Source organism: Osmerus mordax, chromosome 19, assembly GCF_038355195.1.
Source record: "Osmerus mordax isolate fOsmMor3 chromosome 19, fOsmMor3.pri, whole genome shotgun sequence".
Lineage (NCBI taxonomy): Eukaryota > Metazoa > Chordata > Actinopteri > Osmeriformes > Osmeridae > Osmerus > Osmerus mordax.
In genome coordinates, this window is record NC_090068.1 from 2,958,996 (window position 1) to 2,981,462 (window position 22,467).

The 22,467-nt window shown below is 40.0% G+C and overlaps 1 protein-coding gene across 5 annotated transcripts; it reads left to right on the forward strand.

Annotated features, from left to right (window-relative positions):
- Nucleotides 1-10,650: 10,650 nt before the first annotated feature.
- Nucleotides 10,651-17,428, forward strand: pou2f3 (POU class 2 homeobox 3). 5 transcript variants are annotated; one of them, XM_067257179.1, is made up of 13 exons: nucleotides 10,651-10,784; nucleotides 11,156-11,206; nucleotides 12,768-12,802; nucleotides 13,648-13,749; nucleotides 14,073-14,169; nucleotides 14,419-14,507; nucleotides 14,742-14,918; nucleotides 15,085-15,226; nucleotides 15,419-15,552; nucleotides 15,830-15,994; nucleotides 16,403-16,469; nucleotides 16,702-16,813; nucleotides 16,933-17,428. In XM_067257179.1, the coding sequence occupies exons 2-13, from the start codon at nucleotides 11,164-11,166 to the stop codon at nucleotides 16,973-16,975; spliced, it is 1,206 nt and encodes a 401-aa protein (XP_067113280.1). In that variant the 5' UTR covers nucleotides 10,651-10,784; nucleotides 11,156-11,163; the 3' UTR covers nucleotides 16,976-17,428. The 5 variants fall into 5 exon arrangements, with proteins under 5 accessions (XP_067113280.1, XP_067113282.1, XP_067113281.1 ...); XM_067257181.1 differs by having other exon boundaries at nucleotides 16,427-16,469; XM_067257180.1 differs by having other exon boundaries at nucleotides 10,680-10,784; nucleotides 11,141-11,206.
- The last annotated feature ends 5,039 nt before the right edge of the window (nucleotides 17,429-22,467 follow it).

The window sequence follows — 22,467 nt, forward strand, 5'->3', positions numbered from 1 at the left end:
AGTAAAAGCACTGCTTATTCTATAATTGGGTGTGCTCAAGCCTTCGGCGAGAGCACAACCTTTGTTCTCTCACATATATATTATTATTATTTTTTTTATTTCTTTTTGCCCCCCTAAAACTCAGTCAATATTTGGCCTACATAGACAACGTAGGTGTCAAAAGTTTCGTCTTGGTAGCGATTGAGTTGCTTCTATTGGAATTTACGTTCCGTTGCATGGTTTAAGCGTAAGTTAAGTTTTTGTGGCGAAAAGTGAAGCTAACGGTGGCTAATTTGCTAGCCACAGTCACTGACGTTACTAACGTCACTGCGTCACTAACGTCACAAAAAACACGCGTGACAACCTTTGCCAGAACATTCGTTTAGCATCTGTTAACTTGGGGGATAGCTAAGCTAACTATAGCTTTACTGCAAGGCAGCTGCAGAAACGCCACAAGAGAAGAGGCCAGGGTGATAACTATTTACTCATTTTACTTTGTGATATGACACACAATTGTGATGTGTAATGTACAATATAAGCTGATATTATTAAGGAAGTACATCTACTTTCGGAAACAGTAGTCTACTATTTCACTGAAGTATTAGCATCATGACATTAGCCTGTGTTGCCCGGGCAACACATACTACAGTGGTCTATGATGTATCTGTTTTCAATCGTTAAAATAAACATTCCTCACATATACATTTTCGTTATATGATTTATTCTGACATTAGTAAACGATTTGTTGGTGAAATTACCATTACCTGTGGTTTCAAACCAGTGTAGCTCACTGCAACGCTGTAGCCTACCCGAGACACTAGTGTGAGTAGCTAACAAAAACTCCTCAGCTGTTCAAGTCAAACGGTGACAGAACATGTTCGGCACTCCCCTTACTCAAAAGTCTTTCAATAGTTGAAACAATCTGACTACTAACCTGAACTTCATTGCCACAGCCTAAACTTTGTCAATCTGTTCATGAAAATAATTAATTTCAGCCTAAACCGTACAACGGAACGTTAAATCGAATTCAACCAACGCAATCGCTACCAAGACGAACACAGCAGTAGTCTAGTACTGTACTGTAGTAGTACAATTTACCGGGGCAGCTTCTCCACACAGGGCTATATCGCATTTTGCGTTGTTACTGACAATGATCGCTACCAGTGAGCTTTTTATGAATGAGCGATTTTCCACTAAATAAATGTCAAGCTTATTTACGTTTTTGGGGGCATATTTTCAGTTAGCAGATGGTACTGTTTGAATCGCGATTCTATCTTCTGCCGGTAAAGTCGTAGAATAATCTTCAAAGGGGGTTCTTTATTAATGAATGAATGCAATATGAGTAGGCTAAATGCCTGAAAATATCACGAGAAGGGACAACTTAAAAGGACGTTTAAGTCATAGAGATTAGGTCAATTTTTACACCGGTCTGCCAAATGTATTCGTTTTGATTCAGCCTGTCAGCTGCCTCTTGCAGGGGAAATGAGAAGACATCATATTTCATTCTACACTTCACTCGTATTTTGAGTTGTAAATGAGCAGCAAAAAAAAGATGCTTTTAAATCTATGTAATCTTTATAAATAATAAGTAGGCCCGATGCATTTTTATATAAAATATACAGACCCCTGTGCAACCGACGCAAGCAAGCACACCCTACAATTTCCCCAGAAATTGTAGCCTCTCTAGTTGTTTTTGTATTTGATTATGCGTAACTGCTAAATTCGTCATCGTAACGTCTAAACAATTGGAATAACACATATTGCATATATAAATCACAAGAATAAACAGTAAAAATACAAATACAAGTTTATTAAATAAAATGATTTAATACAAATGTTTACGTTTGAATTTTGGCAGGGTAGGCAGTGCCTACCTTGCCTACCCAGACTGCACGTCACTTCCCATAACTGCTGAACAACACCGACACACAGTGCTCGTCTTATCCACCACTCTCTCGCCTGTACTACTGTAACTGAATGGGAAACCAAAGTTTCCCCAAACTTCGCAATCTTAAAAAGGCCGGCGGGTCCTCGTGGGTCGCCACCACTCGCCATACTCGTCCTTAGTGCTGCTAGCTAGCCTATCTCTGACTCACGGCGGCGCCAATCAGAGCTTCAGAGCTACAGATTAGATGTCCCTAAAGAACAGGAGTATCTAACAGTAGTTCCGCATTACATTAATTAATTTGCACGAAAGTCTTATTTATTTTTATACCGTGTATTCTCCGTGTAATTTCATGCACCGAACCGTGACGCCCGTACCGTACGGTTCTTTACAAATACATGTACCGTTCCACCCCTACTGTGGTGTACCAAGCTGTCAGCTTGTTGAGCTGTGTGGCCTAATTCAGCACAGGACACAGTGCCTATGAAAAGAGACTTGACTTCTCTTTTTAACTGATTGACCCTTTTCACAGAGTCTAGCCTGTCTTGTGATGAAGTGCACACTTTGGCAAAGTGATTTTTCTTGCTGCATTTGTGGCATACAGCTCCAAAAGCTGGACACTGTCGTGGCTTGTGTGTCCCACCACATTTTCTACATGCATTTGCATTAAATGTTTGTGCTCTATCTGGTGGCCTTTGCATTCTCTTTTTGCTAACTTTATATTTCTTTGAGCCAACTACCACCTTGCTTGTGCCTGCACTGACGCTTCTGTTTGCGTTGTTCCCATGACACGCATTTGAGACTTAGTAGCTTCTGCAGCTCTGAAAATATCAACAGCTTTATCTAGAGTCAAGCCTGTTTTTCTTACTAGTCTCTCTTTCATGCTAGCATTTGGCACACTAAACACAAGTTTGTCTTATCATATCTTCTTCACCCACACCAAACTCACAGTTCTTGCATTTCTGACGAAGTTCAGTCACAAACTTGTCGACAGCGAGTCCTTCAGGTATGGAATGAGACCAAAACTGGTGGCGTTCAAAGACAATATTTTTCTTAGCTGTGCAGTACGACCTGAATGCACCCATAACCTCGTCCAGCGTCGGTTCATCATCGCCAGCTGTTTCAACGTTGAGAGTGTTGTACACCTCAAGTGCATCCTCTCCGACGGTGTGCAACATGATAGCAGTTTTCACCGGTTTATCCTTCTCATCCGTACCTGTAGCCGTCATAAAGAATCTAAAACGCTGCTCCCAGCGTCGCCAATTTTCGCTTAAATCGACGGTGAGCACGAGCGGTGCAGGGGGCTTGAACAGGTCCATGCTTAGTAGGGCTGTCAAAATTGCTCAAAAATGACGTTCGAATATTCCCTTTAAAAAAACACATATTCAAATATATTCGAATTTCTGGTTGCCCATTAGGCACGTCAATAACAGGACAAATTAAATAAACGTGATACAACTACTTGTATACTGTAGGTAGGCCTAATTTATTTAAGTTTAAACATATTTAACAACATATTACCTACACAAAAAAAAGTTAATTAACTATGGCCAAGACCGCAGACCTTGGCCTCTCGCTCGCACACACGCACTCTTTCTTTCTCTCTCTCCCGCACCGTCGCGCTCTCTGCGCATAATGGTGTAAAATGAAAGACAACAATAAACAAATTCTGAGTTCTGATCAAGAGTTTTGTGCAAGCAATTTAAGGTAGCGATTCTTGTCCCCAAAATGGCAGGCTTCATTCAGTGATTGAAACAAATATTATTAACATTAATTGAAGTTTTACAGTATAGAACCGACATTGAACGCTCCGAGCGAGCTGTGCTGTGGTAAACATGGAGATGTAGCCTCAAGTTGCTAGTTGTTGATAAGCTAACTCTAGCTTACATAGCTTACACACTACTTTAGCTGTAGGCTCAACAAGTTTACCATCAACTGACCAAAATCCGAAATATTTCCAGACATCACTCTTTAGATTTTTTGGGGTTATAATCACTTTCTCTGCTGAGGTCAAACTGGGTTCTGCACTTTCTGCCATCTTCCACGCAAGTCAACTGTCAGCAGTGACGCTGAGACGCGCGTCCACCCGCAAAGCAGACAGACTGCTGCCGTGGTTGTTTTTTTCTTCTTTTTTTTAATTTGAATATTAATTTTCAACTTTGAATTTCTACTTGAGTAAAAGTCTTAAAGTATCTGATATTTACTGTACAGTAATTTTCTGATATTACATTTACCTTACATTTCGTCATTTAGCAGACGCTCTTATCCAGAGTGACTTACAATAAGTACAGGGACATTCCTCCGAGGCAAGTAGGGTCGTTGTGTAGGGTCGTCATGGCACGGCCGGGAATCTAACCGACAACCTCCTCATTAATAGTCCGATTCCCTAACCGCTCAGCCATCTGAGCCCATATTAAGTGTACTTAAGTATTGAAAGTAAAGTACAAGTAAATGCTGTTAATAAAAAAGTAAAGGGTCAGAATTTTGAGAATTATGACGTTTATTCGTTTAAGTGCTGTGGCCACCATGACGAAGGACAAGGAGTTGTGTTGAAAATATTTGTTTATGCTAATTATGATAACTAAAAATTAACGTTGCGGCTCATGGGATTAATCTTAATTTACCTCAATGTGTTTCCTGAGGTTGTATGTGGAGTTTTTTTGAATGCCAATATTTCAGTAGCTTTGGGTAAACATAAGAGACACTTCATCCGGTACGAAGAATCTTTCACTCCAACATAAGAAGACATTTCTCGCAAATATGGCAACGGGTGTTGGTCTTCGTCCCCACCGTCGTATGTTGCGGGAGAGCAGGTTCTTCCATTTCTGCTTCCATCATGAAATCAGTCATCGTAGAGTGGAATTCTACTCATGTAGTCGCTCGCTAGATAGCATCCTGGGCATCACTGGGAATCAACAAACCGCCGCATTGAGAGCACTTGTTTGCAATTGCGCATTAACGTGATTAACAAATGATTCAACTTGCAAGCTAGGACCACTGATTCGCCAAACCTGCTTGCTTGCAGTCTGTTCCACCACAGTCCCTGACTTTGGTCTCATGATTCTTTTTTCTTCTTCTAAAGATAGATTGTATTTTGTAGCGAGTAACGAAGGTTTCAGGGGAAATGTATCGAAGTCAAAGTAACAGTTTTCTTTGCAAAATGTAGTGAAGTAAAAGTGAAAGTACACAAAAATATAAATAGTAAAGTACATATATCTAAAAAAAACACTTAAGTACAGTAACAAAGTATTTCCACTTTGTTACTATACACCACTGCTAAGACCACTTCTACAATATACTACATGGGTAAACTAAGGGTTAGGGATAAACTAAGGGCTAGGGGTAAGGGGTAGGGGTAAGACAGAGTATTGGGATTCCCAATACTCAGTATTTAGTAGGCAAATCCTGTGGATAGCCTACTGTAGCAGACCTTTCTATGTTCAACGGAAAAGGGTGTTTTGTCCCTCGGGAGTTGCTGTAGGCACGCTGCTGACGTAGGCATTATGTGAAGTCAGTAAGGGCTGTTGCAGAGCCTGTTTAAGGAGAGCATGGCCACTCCCTATTAAGCCCCATTGTACCGAATTTGGTTGCAGTTACACCAGAGTTCCACTGGGAGTGATCGCGGTCTATGGAGATAAATGGCTAAATTAGTCTCTTTCACCTGATTGTCGTTGAAAAATCTCAGATTTGATTGTAGTTTTTGCATGTTCAACATGGATTACAAGGCGAAAGTTGAATGAACGAGTACTTATGTCCTTTAGATTTCTTACAGGGTAAGTCGTTGTTGCCCATAACACGAAATATCTAACACCCAGCAGTGTGTATTTGTTTTGCCTCCCCTTTCAAATTCAAAATTCAAATTATGAGAAAAAAAATTATATCCTGAGAAAAGTGGATTTTGAGGGGTATAGCTCCATAGACCTCCATTCAAAGACATTGTTCACAAGACCATATACAATTATATCTAAAACAACCTACAAAGAGGTCGCTTACATTACCGAAGTTGAATTAGCCAATGTCGTTAGAGCTAGCGATGCTAGCTAACGTTAGTTTGCTAGCTAGCTGTATATAATATTTCACTGGGTCTTGCAGCTGTTTGATTTACTGAAATTATTATTAGCCTAAATGTTATGTTCTAATTGCCATTTGCCTACTTTAGCAAGTCACTGTATTTCCAAGCCCAGATAGTGTAACTGAGATGACACAGTAAATAATTCCTCTTTCAAGTAATAATCCCCCGTTCAAGTGTTGAGCATTGAATTGCACGGTTTGTAGAGATCTTGGGAAGAAGCCACATTTTTGTTCTAAAACCGGGCTATAAAGCGCTTCGAATTATAAGACGCACAACCACAAGAAAACTGTAAAATTGGGGTACAGGCTGCGGCTTTATTTCCCGCAAAAAATATCAGTTTAAGTGTGGCTGTAATAGCGCCATTGATGGCCCAAATAACATTCTGCAGGAATATGTCACGGTCCAAGAAATCTTAGTGTCATAAGGACAGCTGAAAATTGACCTGATTTAAATAAATGAAAAGTGTCTAGGATTATGCCCACCTTGACCTAATCTTCATAGCTGTATGTTGCCAGCTGTGCCATTTTAAATTGGTGGGAAAACTGTGCAGCTCAACAAAATTGTACAGATCAATTTTTGTATAGTTTTTATGAACTTTTTGTGAAGCTAAACCATTGAAAGTGCAGTCTATACCAAGCCTCTTCATTTCAACTTTGTTTCATAGAAAACAGTTTTGGCTGGCTTGTAGGCTTTTGTCTCCATGATGCCTATTATTTGCCTTACAACTTCAAATCCACATAGGGATGTAGGCTTAAAGAAATTGAATAAATTGATAATTTTTAGATTGTTCTCTCCTAATGATGCAAGAATGAGTAATGTGTATAGCAAAACAACTTTTCAGTTCTGCAACACAGAGCCAACAATTGATTGATTTCAGTTTATTTTAGGCAAAAATAGCTCATTCCTTGCTTTCTGGACTCCCTACAATGTCTTTTTTGTGACTGATCAACATACATATTGTCAGGTTTCCCATCTTTTGCTCGTTTCTAGTGGGCTGAAATGTTTATTACGGTCTAATATGTACCTATTTATTTGATTTTATGTTATATGTTCAATGTGCCAGTAGTATGGTTTATGCAAGAGTGCTGTACTACATTTCATGATTACATTTGACTGACTAAGCATTGTATGTAATTTCAGTCTCTCAAGGAGTAACTATTGTCAGATTAATGGGATTACATTTTAGCCCAGTTGTAATCTTTGTAGTCCTGGGGTACATTTGTTCTGTCTGTGAAAAAGGCCTCTGTTTTTCTAATCAGAAGATTGTCAGGCATATGTTAATTACCATGATATTCTCATCTTCTTTTTTCAAAAGGTATGTGTGTTTGTTTGGAAGTGCCCCATACCATTATGGTTGATTGTTGTTGATTGTTAAGTGCCTTAACTTTGTACTGTGTTTATCATGATTTATTATGTATTTGGTAGCTGCAGAGCAGTAGTCTATTTACAAAATAAAAGTTTACACATCTGGTAATCCTTTCTCTCCCTGTCTCTCACATTGTATGGAGAGTGACGTGTTATGGAGTGATATCACCTTTCGCATTCTGCAATACATGAGCATGGTTTAACATAGTTTTTGGCGCCATCCTCTGGTAAATGTCATACTTCAAGTACAACCTGAGGGGATTAATTATAAAATATGGGATTGGCCTTCCCAGTCAAGTACAGAATCTTTAAAAAATATTCAGACCACTTTACTTTTTTGACCTTTAGTTGTTATAGGGTTTGAAATTAATCAGTATTTTCCATCCATCAATCTATACAACAATTATGTTGAGGCATTGATCTGTAAAACACTGTTGACAAATTTGAATTTCCTAGGACCACAAAGGGTTCCAACTATGTGAAATGAAATAATCTTGGAACCACCTATTGTGTTCCTAGAGCTTATGATCCTTCCAAGAAACCGGGCAACAAGGTCCTCTGTCAGGGAGATGACCAAGTGCCCAATAGCCATTGTACACATGGACTTACATTTAGCAAATTTCACTTCAATGCCACGTAAAAAATCTTGCAAAAACATTCATAGGTAGTGTGCAATTCATGACCAATACCATTCCTACAGCACAACACTATGAGGATGCTTCTCATTAGCAGGGACTGTGAGACTGGTCAAGATTAAAGGAATGATGACTTGGGCCAAATATCTATGTTGGATGTTCAAGTGACATCAGAATCAGAATCAGAATGGGTTTTATTCGCCATGAAAGTTTGCACAGACAAGGAATTTGCTTTGGCAGGAAGGTGCAAACGTTAAACATATAGGAATCTAAAATTTAAATATGAGGAATAACTATACTAAGGGTACATAACTAGCAATACTAAGTGGAATTAGGATTAAAATAAACTATGCAATAAAATATAAAATATAAGTTGCAGTAATTTACAATATAAAAATACAAATAATACAAAAAATACAAATGGTACAAGATTGTGTAGTGCAAAAAGCAGTGTGTTTTAAGGACATTAAGTCATGAAGTCAGTGTGAACTCTTGGCCTTGTTGAAGAGGCCAACAGCGGAAGGGAAGAAACTGTTTTTGTGGCGTGTGGTATTGGTCCTGATGGACCGCAGCCTTCTGCCGGAGGGGAGTGACTGAAACAGGGAGTGACCAGGGTGGGAGGAGTCGGCCACAATCTTCCTCGCTCGCCTCAGGGTCCTCGAGGTGTGCAGGTCCTCGAGGGCAGGCAGATTGCAGCCAATCACCTTCTCAGCAGTGCGGATGATACGCTGCAGCCTGCTCTTGTCCTTGGCAGTGGCAGCAGCGTACCAGATGGTGATGGAAGAGGTGAGGATGGACTCAATGATGGCTGTGTAGAAGTGCACCATCATTGTCTTTGGCAGGTTCAATTTATTCAGCTGCCGTAGGAAGTACATCCTCTGTTGTGCTTTCTTGGTGAGGGAGCTGATGTTCAGTTCCCACCTGAGGTCCTGGGAGAGGATAGTGCCCAGGAAGCGGAAGGACTCCACAGTGTTGACTGGGGGGTCACACAGGGTGATGGGGTGAGTGGGGCTGTTTTCTTCCTGAAGTCCACAACCCTCTCCACTGTCTTAAGAGCATTGAGCTCTAGGTTGTTCTGGCCGCACCAGGTCACCAGGTTGGCTGCTTCCCACCTATAATCAGACTCGTCTCCACCAGAGATGAGCCCAATGAGGGTGGTGTCGTCCGCAAACTTCAGGAGTTTGACGGACGGATGACTAGAGGTGCAGCTGTTGGTGTACAGGGAGAAGAGCAGAGGAGAAAGGACGCAGCCCTGGGGTGATCCGGTGCTGATAGACCGGGAGTCAGAGACTTGTGTTCCCAGCTTAACGCACTGCTTCCTGTCAGACAGGAAGTCTGTGATCCACCTGCAGGTGGATTCAGGCACGTTCAGCTGGGAGAGCTTATCCTAAAGCAGGGCCAGGATGATGGTATTGAAGGCAGAGCTGAAGTCCACCAACAGGATCCTGGCATAGGATGCTGGGGAGTCCAGGTGCTGTAGGGTGAAGTGGAGGGCCATGTTAACTGCATTGTCCACAGACCTGTTGGCTCTGTAGGCAAACTGCAGGGGGTCCAGTAGAGGGTCTGTGATGGCTTTGAGGTGTGCCAGCACCAGGCGCTCGAAAGACTTCATTACCACTGAGTTCAGGGCGACGGGTCTGTAGTCATTATGTCCTGTTGGCCTTGGCTTTTTGGGCACAGGGATGATGGTGGAGGACTTGAGACAGGCTGGCACATGGCATGTCTCAAGGGAGGTGTTAAAGATGTATGTAAACACCGGAGACAGCTGGTCAGCGCAGTGCATTGGGACACGTTATAAATAATGGGTCTGAATACTTTTAGAAATATATATTTTGTATTCCACAAATGTTTTTAGTTTGTAAAAGAAAAGTAAAATATTGGCATATTGTGTAAGGATGGATTATTACTTATAATAGGCTATTACATCACTTTTAAATGTAATTTAAAAATAAATAAATAAAGTGTATGACAACAAAATATGAAAGGGTTTGAATACCTTCCAAAGTCACTGTACTAAAATACCAGACATACTTTTACACACCCCCCCCCCCCCCCCTCTTTCTCTCTGTGGGAGTTTGAGTGTGGGTCTCAGTTATTGGAACAATATGTGATGATGATTGTCCAAAGGCATGACAAAAACAACATTGTTGAGGATGCAACCCAATGACAGGAGTGAAACAGATGTATTCTCAGCATACTCCTTTCCCCTCAATCCCAAAATTGCAGTTCCACTCAAAACAAGGTTTTTTTGTTTCGTTTTTACCTTTCTAAGGTCTACTTTTCTTTGCATTTGGATATAATTCAAAAAGATAACTAGTAGCTGAGAAAAAAGTTGAGAAACGGCAATGCCACCTCAATGGTTTCAAAGAAAAAGGAGGAGTTTAGATGAGGGCATTATGAGAGGAACCTGTGCCATCATGCTTTTTTATCCTCCAGTCTGCTTTCATCAGTCATGTTGACACTGGATAAACCTTCACCACACAAAAAAGGTATTGATATGTTGACATCTTATAATTTTCTTTTTTTTAATGGCCAGAGCTGAACTTTTAATTTAACATGTTTTTGGCTTGGGAACCCATTCATTCATACATACACACACTGAAGTTTGCAGTCCCATTGTTGTTTTATGCAAAAGTCTGAGGCTGGATAGGACACACCAGAGACTTATGCAAATGATCCTCCATCTGTACGTGTGGGGGATTGAAAAGGTGAACGTTCCTCTACTAACCCACTTAGGTAAATGCAGATGAGCATCAGTGGATTTTTTCTCGAAGTTGTTCTCAAATTCCATTAATAAGACAAGAGGCATATATAAATGTGAAACTTTTTGGGGGATCTTCAAACTAAGGTGAGTTATATTTTTATGCCATCATTAATTGTTCGTTTATGAGTCCATTATGTTTAGGTTTTACATAACTAATCCAAAATGTCATATAAATCTTTGTGCCGTGTTAATAATCTATGTGAATGTGGGTTGACTTGGTCTGTATTGTTTTGACTGCGAGAGATAGGCAAACAGGAGTAACTGTGGTGAACACTGAATGGGGATACCCTCCAACTTATGAATATGAGAACAGCAATCTCATGTGGGGGGAAAAATTTGAAAGTACACAGCACATTAGAATAACCTCAAGATCATTTTACTTGTAGCACTGACTGCTGCATTGTTCCAGCAAAGCTACAATCCTTTAGGAAAATAAGCAGTATTTATCATTACAGATATTAAGATGAGCACTGACATAGTGGAACAGTCTCACCATGAACAAACAGGTAAGGATGTTGTAGTTGACTATCATTTCATTCTTTTCTCGGGAAGCATATCTCCAAACATTATGCTGACATATCTGGGAAAGTTATCATGTTTGTTTTTAGTCACCTTTTTTGCCCTCGATGTTCATCTTTTCTTTCCTGTGAGCAAAAAAACCTTATTAGTACTTAGTACTTATTATACACAGTAAATACAGAGAGTATGTATTCAGTGTGTTACAGTCAAACATTTTAAAATACACATTGGTTTATGTTCTGTATTTGATCATTGTCTAATTCATAATTTAACCACAATATTTTTGCCAAATGGTCATGTAATTGATACTTACCTGGAAATGTACTTTGTGAAATGAACGTTTGAGAAAATTGAAATAATTATTTTCAATTAAAAAACAAAAAAAGAAAGACAACTTTGTCATAAAATTCTCTTCAATCTCAGAAAATGATCAGTGATGATGTCAGCATTTGCTTAATAGTATAGAACTAATTTAGCAAATGTGCTCAAGTTTTGTTGAAAACTACATTTAGACACATTGCTGTCCATACCAGTATCTTCCTCAATCTCACTTCATTGAAAAAAAGGCTGTGTTGACTCTGTCAGTTGGAAGGCCTACCAGGATGCACCCGAGGCTGTTTGCATAGAAGCACTCCAAGCCATTTGCTGTGTGCTGACACACTAGGTAGTAAAATACAGAACAAACTGCATGAAAAATGGAACTTAGATTCAAAACAAAAGAGAAGTGAATGTTTTCATTTGTTTAACCCTTGAATTGGTCAAATTGCAGAAATGACAACTATAATCTTCTGAATTATCCCAAAAACATTATATACCCTCAGGAAATAAGACAGTCAATACTTATATACTAAGTCTCAGAATCATAAAAAAATGTATTTCATAGATTTTTACATTGAGTGTTCTTTATGCTAGAATATCAGCCTTACTACTAAGATTTAATTGTGCATAACATGTAGGTTAGAAAGATATTTCTCTGTATGTAAGTAAATGGATGTCCCCTAAGCAAATGCAATGCACAATTTAAGACCTAGATTTTGTCCATTGGTGACAAATGTGATGTGACGGACCCACTAAGGTCTAGATCACAGAGTCATTTTATATGTATGTGTGTCTGTGGTAGTATACTAGTGTTGAGAAATAGAGAGACAGACATACAGATGCACCTGTGGGTCTGTAAACATTCAAATGGAAGGACCTGAAAAGGTTGCTATGGCTACAGTCAGCTCATTTGCATGGGTTGATGATTTCCATACTGGAAGTTTGGCCGTAGAGAGGGGTTGGATTTCCATATTGTGGGTCTAGCAGGCATGCTACCCACCGCAAACTCCCAGAGGTCCCATTTGACATTCAAATAAGGGAAGATTACCTGCCTTGGCACAGTACACCTTTGAACCCAGGCATATATCATGCTTTTTTTGGTTTATTTGAGATTATGTGAATGTGCCATTTTGGACAAGGCATTATTCACCACTGCAAGTGCTTGTACTTTCAAGAAAAGACACAACATGCTGGTACATAAATTGTGTTTATGGTGTTTTTTCTTTGCAGACATAGAACAAAATGGCATTGACTTCTCCAGACAAGTGAGTATTCATTTCCGATCTTTTCTTCAGAACTAAACTTTCCTAATTGGAAAGTATTTTTTAAACATAGGTTAATATAAATGACCTTTTGTCAATACATAATAACATCCTTAATGTAGCTTTTACTCCAAACCCCCTGACTGAGTTGCCGTACAGTAACTAAACAAGCCAGTATTGTTTATGCTTGGGAGAATCTTTCAGGGAGATGTTTACCAGCCCACCTGTCCACAGTCACTTTATAAAAAGACATCAAACTAACATTAAAGATAAGCACATTCTCCCATATCTGGGTACATAGCCTAATGTGACATTCAGTATTGTACCACAGCCACTGAAACTGACTTTGGTAAAACCCTTAGGGAAAACAATTGGGTTTCGTAGTTTATTTTACTGTTTAAACATTTCAAACAACTTCTGGCTATTCTGAACATCCCTCAAATATTCCTTCAAACTTTGGCAAGATGGGTGGTTGAGTTTTTGCCTGTAGTCCTCATAGTTACAGGAACTGCCCTAAGCTTTGGAATACATTTGCATAGCCTACTGCATTGCCCGAGGGGAGGGTGGGACTGTATTGCTGTTTGTATCTCGTGTAGCAAGTCCTGCAACCTAACTTAACCGGTTCAAGAGCTCACATGCATGTGAACGCACACACAACTCACGCACACAAACACACACCATCCGCTATTAGAACACAGGTAAATTTCAATTTAGGGTAGTTCTGTAGAAACCGCCAACTAAATCCATGGAGAGAAAAAAGGTTTATAGTCTCATAGTCTTTGTTCAAGGAAAATCTCTTCCTGTTAAAGTAGGAGGAGTGTCATTTTGTGGTGGTGTTTCGTTGTCAGATCAAGACAGAGGACATGAATGACTCCCCTCACTCAGTCACCTCTCTGAAGACATGTCACCTGACACAAGGCTCACCAGTGCATGGTGGTCAGCTGAGCGGGGTGAGACACTATGGTTATATTCTATCTCAATAGATGCATGCACACTGCATGTTGTACTGCACTGCAGGATTGGCACTTGTTGGCACAAGCTAACTATTCTTGAGTGTGTGTGGGGATGCATGTCTGTGTGTTGTAAGCCTCCATGGAGAGTCCCAGTATAAATCTGTTTAATTAATATTTACAATTCCAAATGTAGGATTTCATAACAAAACAGTAAAAAGTGGAAAAAGTTAAGAATAAGATAGTGTAGCAAAACAGTCTTCAGATTTATGGGTTATGACATTTAAAAAGAGACCCCCCCTGTCACTATCCCTGTTCTACAGGAGCTGCCCTCCCTACATACCATGCAGCAACTGGTCCTGATGCCAGGAGCTCACCCATCATCCTTCCTGCTCTCACAGACTCAGACAAACCACCAAGGTAAATAACCATGTGTGTCCATAAATATATTGATAAACACTGTATTATTACGTCAGCAGACTAGTCCTTTTGTTAGACTGAATTCAGTCACTCTTTACTAGTCATAGGGATTAGTCAACAGTTCAGCACCAACCCTCCCCCCAAAAAAACTCGGTTGCTCAATTGCTGAAACACTCTTTACTTGAATTCATTACTTTATTATCTCTATCTTTATGCTGCTGTAAACACCCAATATCTTATCTTGTTCAGCACTTTTGCAGCAGAACCTCTTGTCCCTGCCGCCCCAGAGTCAGTCAGGCCTCTTGCAGCACCAGCCTGGATTAGCTCTCACACCCCAGGTAAACCTAACCCTGAGGAGGGAGAAGGTCTCATCCCACAGTACCATATCACTCACATAATTTTTCTTTTGTACACGTGCATGAAAAGTGTGTAGATCAACTATGAGGTTCATTTTCTGCCATAAACCCAGTCCAGGTCAAAATGCTCACAACCTTTTCATTCCAAACGAATGAATCCATTGCAAGGTCCACTGTCCCTAATGCTACATCCCCTCTGTGTGCCTCTTTTCCCAGGCCATGAGTCGTTCAGGCCTGGCTGGCTCGTCCATGGAGGGCCATCTGGACATGTCCCACCTACAGGTGCCTAAACACATGGGAGTTAGCCAACAGGACGAACCTAGTGACCTGGAGGAATTGGAACAATTTGCCAAGGCCTTCAAACAGAGACGTATTAAACTGGGCTTCACTCAGGTACAGTATGTACCAGACACTGGTGCCTGTAGGTAACGCATTGACGTGTGGGCTATAGTTTCCTCACACATTGGCAAATTAATGTTTATAATTTATGTATTTTTGATTTTGGGATAGTGGATAGAGATATGTATTACAAAGTGCTTGTATGCTTGTGTTTGTGAAGGGCGATGTAGGTCTGGCTATGGGGAAACTGTATGGGAACGACTTCAGCCAAACAACGATCTCACGTTTCGAGGCCCTGAACCTGAGCTTTAAGAACATGTGCAAACTGAAGCCCTTACTTGAAAAGTGGTTAAGTGATGCAGGTAGAGTGCAGCATGAGAGTGTTAAACACAATATTTTTCAAACAACTGAGTACATCATAGATCGACAAGCTTCATCATTATGTATATGGGAAATGCAATGTTTATCTTTTTATGCCTCAAATAGTTTCGATTTGTGTATTTGTACTGAAACTACTTTGGTTAAGGTTGCCCTTATCAATGTTTCCCTGTTAGAGAACTCCCCATCGGATCCTATGAGCGCCTCTGCCTCTCTCCCTCCCTTGATGGAAGGATATGGCAGGAAGAGGAAAAAGAGGACGAGTATCGAAACCAACATCAAGCTAACCCTGGAAAAACGCTTCATGGACGTAAGTTTGTGATGTCATCTACAGTATCTCCAATGAAGCAGAAACACTAAAAGCAGTGCTAACAGTCAATCCTTTTGTCAGAGAGTGCTGAAATGTGCAAGTGACAGAACATTTATATTGTATGTATTCTATAGATAAATGTCACCATCATGTTTATTCTACATAGCGTCATTCATAAAACCCTTGTTCAATAATTATTGTTGTGGTAAAGTTTGGAGTTGAGAGTGGAACTAACAAGCAGCACATTGTTATGACAACATAATTTACATTTGTTCAGAACCCCAAGCCCAACTCAGAGGAGATCACTCTGATCTCAGACCAACTGTCCATGGAGAAAGAGGTGGTCCGTGTCTGGTTCTGTAACCGCAGACAGAAAGAGAAAAGAATCTACTGCCCTGTGTCCAACTCACCTATGAAGTCTCACAACTTCAACTCCAGAATGGTGAGCCACAAAATTAGCTGAATTTTAGCAGGTATCTCTACCAATGCCATTTTAGAATTATGTTTATGTTTTCTAAGAATATAATGTAAAAGAGCTCAGGATTGTAAACAAGTTCATTTGTAGCTTCTTTTTGCTGACTGTAGTCATTGTACAGTCATTGTGTGAATCAAAAGCATTTCCTTGAGCTGAACTGTGAAATTATGCAATATTGTAGATTGTACTATTGTGGCATTGTGTCATACAGACTGCTCCTTGACACTAACGACTATTATACTGTCAGAACTGTGCACTTTTAGACCTTAATTACTACTGGACTTAACATATGCACTAACTTTATTGTTGTTTTGGATAAGTGTCCGGTAAATTAACAAATATAAATGTAAACTGCAATGTGTTTTTCCTCATCAGCCATCATGTAACACACTATTTCAGGCGTCCACATCCAGATCATACAGCCCTCTTGCTTCAGGGGGAGGTAAGTATTACACTTACAACACAAGTCTGTGACATTCTGTGACAAGATGCAGACATCCCAACCTGCAGAGACTCATTTCCGGGAGGTGGCTTCTGAAAACACAAATTAAATACATTTGTATTGTCAAATTCCTTCAAAGTAAAGTTCAGAAACTTACATACATGTGTATCCATACTCTTAAGAGCATAATTTATATTGAAACGTTGGCTGACTGTGTTCCTCTGTGTTTCAGTATCGTCCAGTTCCTCTCCCAGTAGTCCCAGTCGCGGGCCTTCCCCAGGCACTCTCTCTTCCGCCACCACTACTCTGACCTCCCAGGTCAACCAGTCCTACAGCACTCCAGGGTGCGTGACAGTCAAGCTCCCTGGTTTCCATGCACTTAAACACATACAGAAATCAGATGAACCCTATTGACTGGCAACGAAATATGATATTACATAAATATGCTGTGTTTTCATTTCAGGTCATGGTATCGAACATGGAACCCAGCATCCTATCACCACTGAAAGATACTTCCTTAGTAACTGTCCACAATTATTCTGATAACGCAGACAAACTACTGATGTCAGTAGAGTGAAAGGAAATATGTACCTACAACTGTAATATAAAATAAATTATGCAATTGGTATCAAATACACCTTAATGCAACTGTTTTTTCACTGTGATAATCTGTGAGATGCACAACAGGTAAATTATTGCCAGACAAATGTTCCCTACACAGGAGCAAATTTCAGACCAGTATGTCAATTTTAACTGTTTCCTTTGTTATTTATCATTAGTTATGGTGCGTTAAGGTACTGTGTGAAGGTGTACATATTACAATGTAAGACAACACTTGTATATGTTGTCCATTGATTGTATTTTTTATATTTGTATGTATTTGTTTGAACATTAGTGACATTGGTAAAAGTTGGGAGTGTATAGATTTTGGGGTAAAATAAAGTTTTTACTGATCAATATTTTGAAATTATATTATTAGTTTAAACCTGAATGAAACATTTGTAAAGAATGAGACTTGTTTTGTTGCTTGTTTGTTCGAAGACATAGACATGCCTGAAATGTCCATAGATGAATAGTCATACATTAATGTTCATTAATGTGTTGGGAGTCAGATGGTTGAGCGGTTAGGGAATCGGGCTATTAATCAGAAGGTTGCCACAGTGGTAGTGTATTGCATGCCGCACCAAGACAATGTGAATGCATATACGTAAATTAGTGATGGGTCATTCGCGAATGGTGAACGTCGGGAGCTGGCTCGCATATCTGAAGAGCCGACTCTAGTTTTTATAGATTAATATAGCCTATAGAAATTAAATGATTATGTAATAATTAAATAATGAAAGATTTTAATTGTATTTAAAATAATTGACTAATTCAAAGAATAACAAAAAAATAATTATATAGGCCTAAAGGCGCACACACATTCGTTTCGACTGTCTGATCATCCTCACATTCTGTTCCTGTCAATAATACACGCAGGGGCGCTGTATAGGGGGGAAAAGTTAGGATGATTCTAAGGGCCCCTGACTGACAGGGGCCCCAAAAAACTCATATGAAATTATATATATTATATATCATATAAACCATCATCATTGAGTATATATATATTTCAAATATAATAATACAATTAATGATCTATTTGTTTTTACTTGTGTTTGGCAATAAAAGTTAATTATTATATGGCAACGACAGTACGAGCGTTCTGATTGGCTAATGGGTAGTGATGGCAGCTGCGTATAGAGCTCTGGACGTCACGTGACTTTACTGTTTACGTCGCCATTTTCGCAGGAAAGTAGTGGCAAAAATGAACGGCGCCGGCACGGATTTCAACCTGTCCGAGTTCACTGCGCACTTTAATTCAAAAGACATAGGCAGCTATAAAGCAAAACTTGATCGATTAAACATTAGTGATCCATATAATCCTCCCGGAGTTATTTTTACGACCTTTACGAGTGAAACGGAAGGTTTCCCTGACTTTCTGTATCCAGATATTTACAACTCTCTTATCAACTTTCATTCGTCCTACTCTGGAGTCTTTGAAAGCCTACAAAAGCATGGAGGGGTATAAATGGACGCAATCAGCTGGATTAGTGATGAATATTCGTGCTTTGAAGTCTACCAGCAACAAATTGCTATGTGTAACGTTAATGCAGTCAGTTTTCTAACTTGTATAGCTAGCTAGCGTTACCTAGTCTGTAACGTTCGTCAACGGTTAGGTACTAATGTTGGCTAACGTACATTATATCAGTGCACTTTTCATCACAAAAATGCCATTACATATTTATTACAGATAAGTCATTCCAAGAGACTGAATGATCCTCAGTTTAAGCCATGGGTGGTTGTCAGGAATTATGGGGTTCTTTTCTCTGGATCTTAGGAATCCTATAAAATGCTCTCCCTCTATCTTTTCCCTGACGGTTCAGGCATCCCGGCGCACAGCAGCTATCCACCATGTTGAATCTATGTTTATTGAAATAGGCAGCAAATTAAACTATGTATAATATGTATGTAAGTATATATGTATGTACACTCTGGCGCTCCACTTGGCTCTCCACTTTCCTGCCAAAATGGCGATGACCGGTGCATGCTGGGATTGCGTGACGTCAACTACCGGAGCTCTATAGACCTCCTCGCCGGTCTGATACGGATTCTTATTGCCCTCTGACGTCATCTTCAGAATGAGGGATATTGAGGAGTCAGAGTTTTACCAGAGCCTGTTTAAGGCTATTTATATCTGGTTTTACTATCCAGATGATAATGAAGACATGAACAGCGACAAGGAATTTCTTAACTTTAGAAAAGAGCAGAAAAGTGTGAACACAGAGAGAAAAACGACAAGCGCTAGGCAGATTGCTAGGTTTGGTTGCTCAGATTTCAGATTGGTAGTGCTGTCAGTTAAACGCGTTATTAACGGCGTTAACGCAAACCCATTTTAACAGCGTTAATTCTTTTATCGCGAGATTAACGTTCTTTTTGGCCTAGCAAACTTTGTATTTTTTTTCACATGCTGTTGCAACGACTACTGACGTTAGAAAAACTACAACACCATACCATCTAGCTAGACCGGAAACAAAACAACAGGCATGCCGCACACACTTGTTTGGGCTTGCGAGCCGGCTAAAGAGTAGTAGGCTAAAGTTACGTTTTGAGTGGATAGCGAGCGCGAGACGCCGAAATGGATGCCAATGAGATTCTGAATGAAAAGGTTTCTTTTACAAATTTGCCAAATGGTTCCATTGACAAGACCAAATTGATCTGTGTGTTTTGTCGTTGTGAACTGAGCTATCATCGCAGCACGTCGAGTCTGAAATACCACTTGATGGCCAAGCACACAGCTGATGGGAATTCTCCGCCCCCTCGTCAAAGCCAGGCAATGTTGCAATGTTTTTTTCAATTTAAAAAAAACATTTGCACTAATTAAGCATCCAATCCACTTTTCCATGTTGATAAGAGCATTAAAATGCGAAAACATAATGGGACAAAAAGAAATCAAGGGACATTTAGAATAAAAATGTGCGATTAATCGCGAGTTAACTATGACATTAATGCGATTACATATTTTAATCGTTTGACAGCACTAGTTGCTAGGCAACACCTGAAACACACAGGGAGAAGACTTGAGAGCTAAACAAAACGACATGTTTTAAATGAAAAGAGAGAGGGGGGGTTCCATGTCAGACCGAGGGGGTTCAAAATCATTCATTAATTAATCATTTGTTACACAGAACTTTATTATATTAAATAATATTAATCAAAAATGAATCACACGCCCAACCCAAAATACACACATTTAACATCCTATACAAAATTCACACCCCATTCAAGTCATATCTGCCAGAAACTGAATAATATAAATGAGTTCCCTTATCCTGAGACCTGCATTCTTACCTGCCTGTTTCTACATCTGTTTGTCCACCTCACCTGTTGCTTCAGCTGGCTCTCCCACAGCAGCATTCTGGATGCTGTCCTCCTCTCCTATTCTTCCTTCAATGCCGAACAAATCTATCTTTTTCTCTCCCTGACCCTGTCTTTCTGCTTGAGCAGCACTGGTTGAAGCCCAGTAGCAGAGATAGCGTGGGTGCATGGGTGCGGCCCAGTGTGCAAATTATACAATGACAATCGGGGGGGTCAACTCAGTTTTCTTTGTTCGTCAATACAAACTTGTCAACAAATGTGGCTTTTCTTTGTGTCTTATTTGACATATAGGCTTACTTGGCGGAACAAGTGACACATTATAACATATGCATTCATCAGACATTTTACCGTTTTTTTTACGGTTTTAATTTTAAAATGACTTGGTAGCTGAGGGCCCCATGATGAAGCTCCGCCCCTGTTGAAACCTGAAAATATTTCTGGGGAAATTGTGGGGTGTAGTAGTTACTGCACTACTACAGAAGTGTAGTAGTTAGCTAGCTCTACAATTTACCGGGGCTAGGTCTGAATCTAGGAGAAAAACGGAGCTGCCAGTTGTAGAGTAAGCGGCCCCATTATCGTCCATTCAAACTCGCCAACGTTCCAGACCCCATTATCATCCACAACCGTTTCTTCCGTTAGAGCTAGGTATATTCTCGTTACTAGAGGGCGTTCCCCGTAGAGAAGGGCGTTCCCATGTGTCCGTTTTTTGGAAAACAGAGAAGCATATATCGGCCTTTAGGACCCAGAGGGGGCCCAATTGGTTTAATGTGTCATGGGGCCCAAAATTCCTGGCGCCGCCCTGAATACACGCGGTGTCAACCAATTATACTGCATGATGGAGGGCCGAACCAACTCACACACACACACAGTCAGACGAGCAGTCGAAACTCGAAGGAGAGCCATAACAAATCAATGCATTTTTAAAGACATTGTGGTTAAGGTAGAGTAAGATTTAATTTAATAATTTTATTTGAATTGTTTTCACACCTATCATAGTCAAAGTCACAGTTAAAATATGTATATTTAAGGTTCACATGCTTATAGCCTACAAAAGACAAGTACTAAAACCTCTATGTATCAACATCAAAAGAAATGTTCTAGCCACCAAATCCTTGTTTAATATAGGAAATATAACTCCTATTGTTTAAGTCAATGAAATAAATGAAAAAATAAAACAGAAATATAGCTGCAAGCAGCAATGTGGTGGCCGAGCACCTCAGGGTAACGAGTACATGCAGCAAGTTTGGTGTGAATCCATCAAAGATTTGCTGAGATACGACCCAACTTCCTGTTTTCTGGCTTAACGGCAAATTTTGATCGGTTGTACCGGGCAAACAGTTTCGAAAATCTAAAAAACATGATAGCTGTGAGGCTTGGTCAGAAGATAATCTCTGGCAAATTTGGTGAAGATTGGGCAACATTTGTACAGATTTTTTTTTTTCATTAATTCAAAATGGCGGCCGCATCAATTCGGCTGTTATCACAAGTTATCATGTGTCACACACGGGATGTCCAAAGATATCATGAGACAAAGGAATCACTTATTAAAGGCAAAAAAATCAACAGTTATTGGCCTAAACACATTTTTGCTTCCCGCGGCCACGCCCAGTGATCACATGACACCCAATTGTTTGGACATCCTAAGAAGAGGGTTCAGAGTCAACCTACCAAGTTTGGTGTTGATTGCTCAAAGAGTTGCTGAGATATAAACCAACTTCCTGTTTGGTTGCTTTGTTGAAAATCAGAAATCCCTTGAAGTTTTTTGTGATGGTTGCTCTGACGATGATACTCGCCAATTCTGTGAAAGATTGGACAAAAATTGAAGAGGATAAGCGAAAGAAGCATTTTTTCTTACGCCATAGGGTGTGTTGAACTCCAGGGAACCCAACGGTACCTCATTTTTAAAAATCTGCCATAAGGGTTCAAAAGTTACTGGGTTAAACACAAGTACAACTTTGACCCGTTGGTGGTGCTAGAGTGCTCCAATGGGAGACATGAAACTTGGTGTAAATAAAGAAGGGACTGTCCTTAATGAGTGTGCCAAATTTCACAACTTTTTACCATATAGTTCTAGGGTCTGCCA

Bases quoted from the DNA above. Each gene is read 5' to 3' on its own strand.
- pou2f3 (XM_067257177.1), top strand. From the start codon at position 12,626: ATGCTTTTTTTGGTTTATTTGAGATTATGTGAATGTGCCATTTTGGAC. The intron at 13,750-14,072 runs GTGAGACACTAT...CCTGTTCTACAG, and splicing joins ATGGTGGTCAGCTGAGCGGG to GAGCTGCCCTCCCTACATAC. The intron at 14,170-14,418 runs GTAAATAACCAT...TATCTTGTTCAG, and splicing joins GACTCAGACAAACCACCAAG to CACTTTTGCAGCAGAACCTC.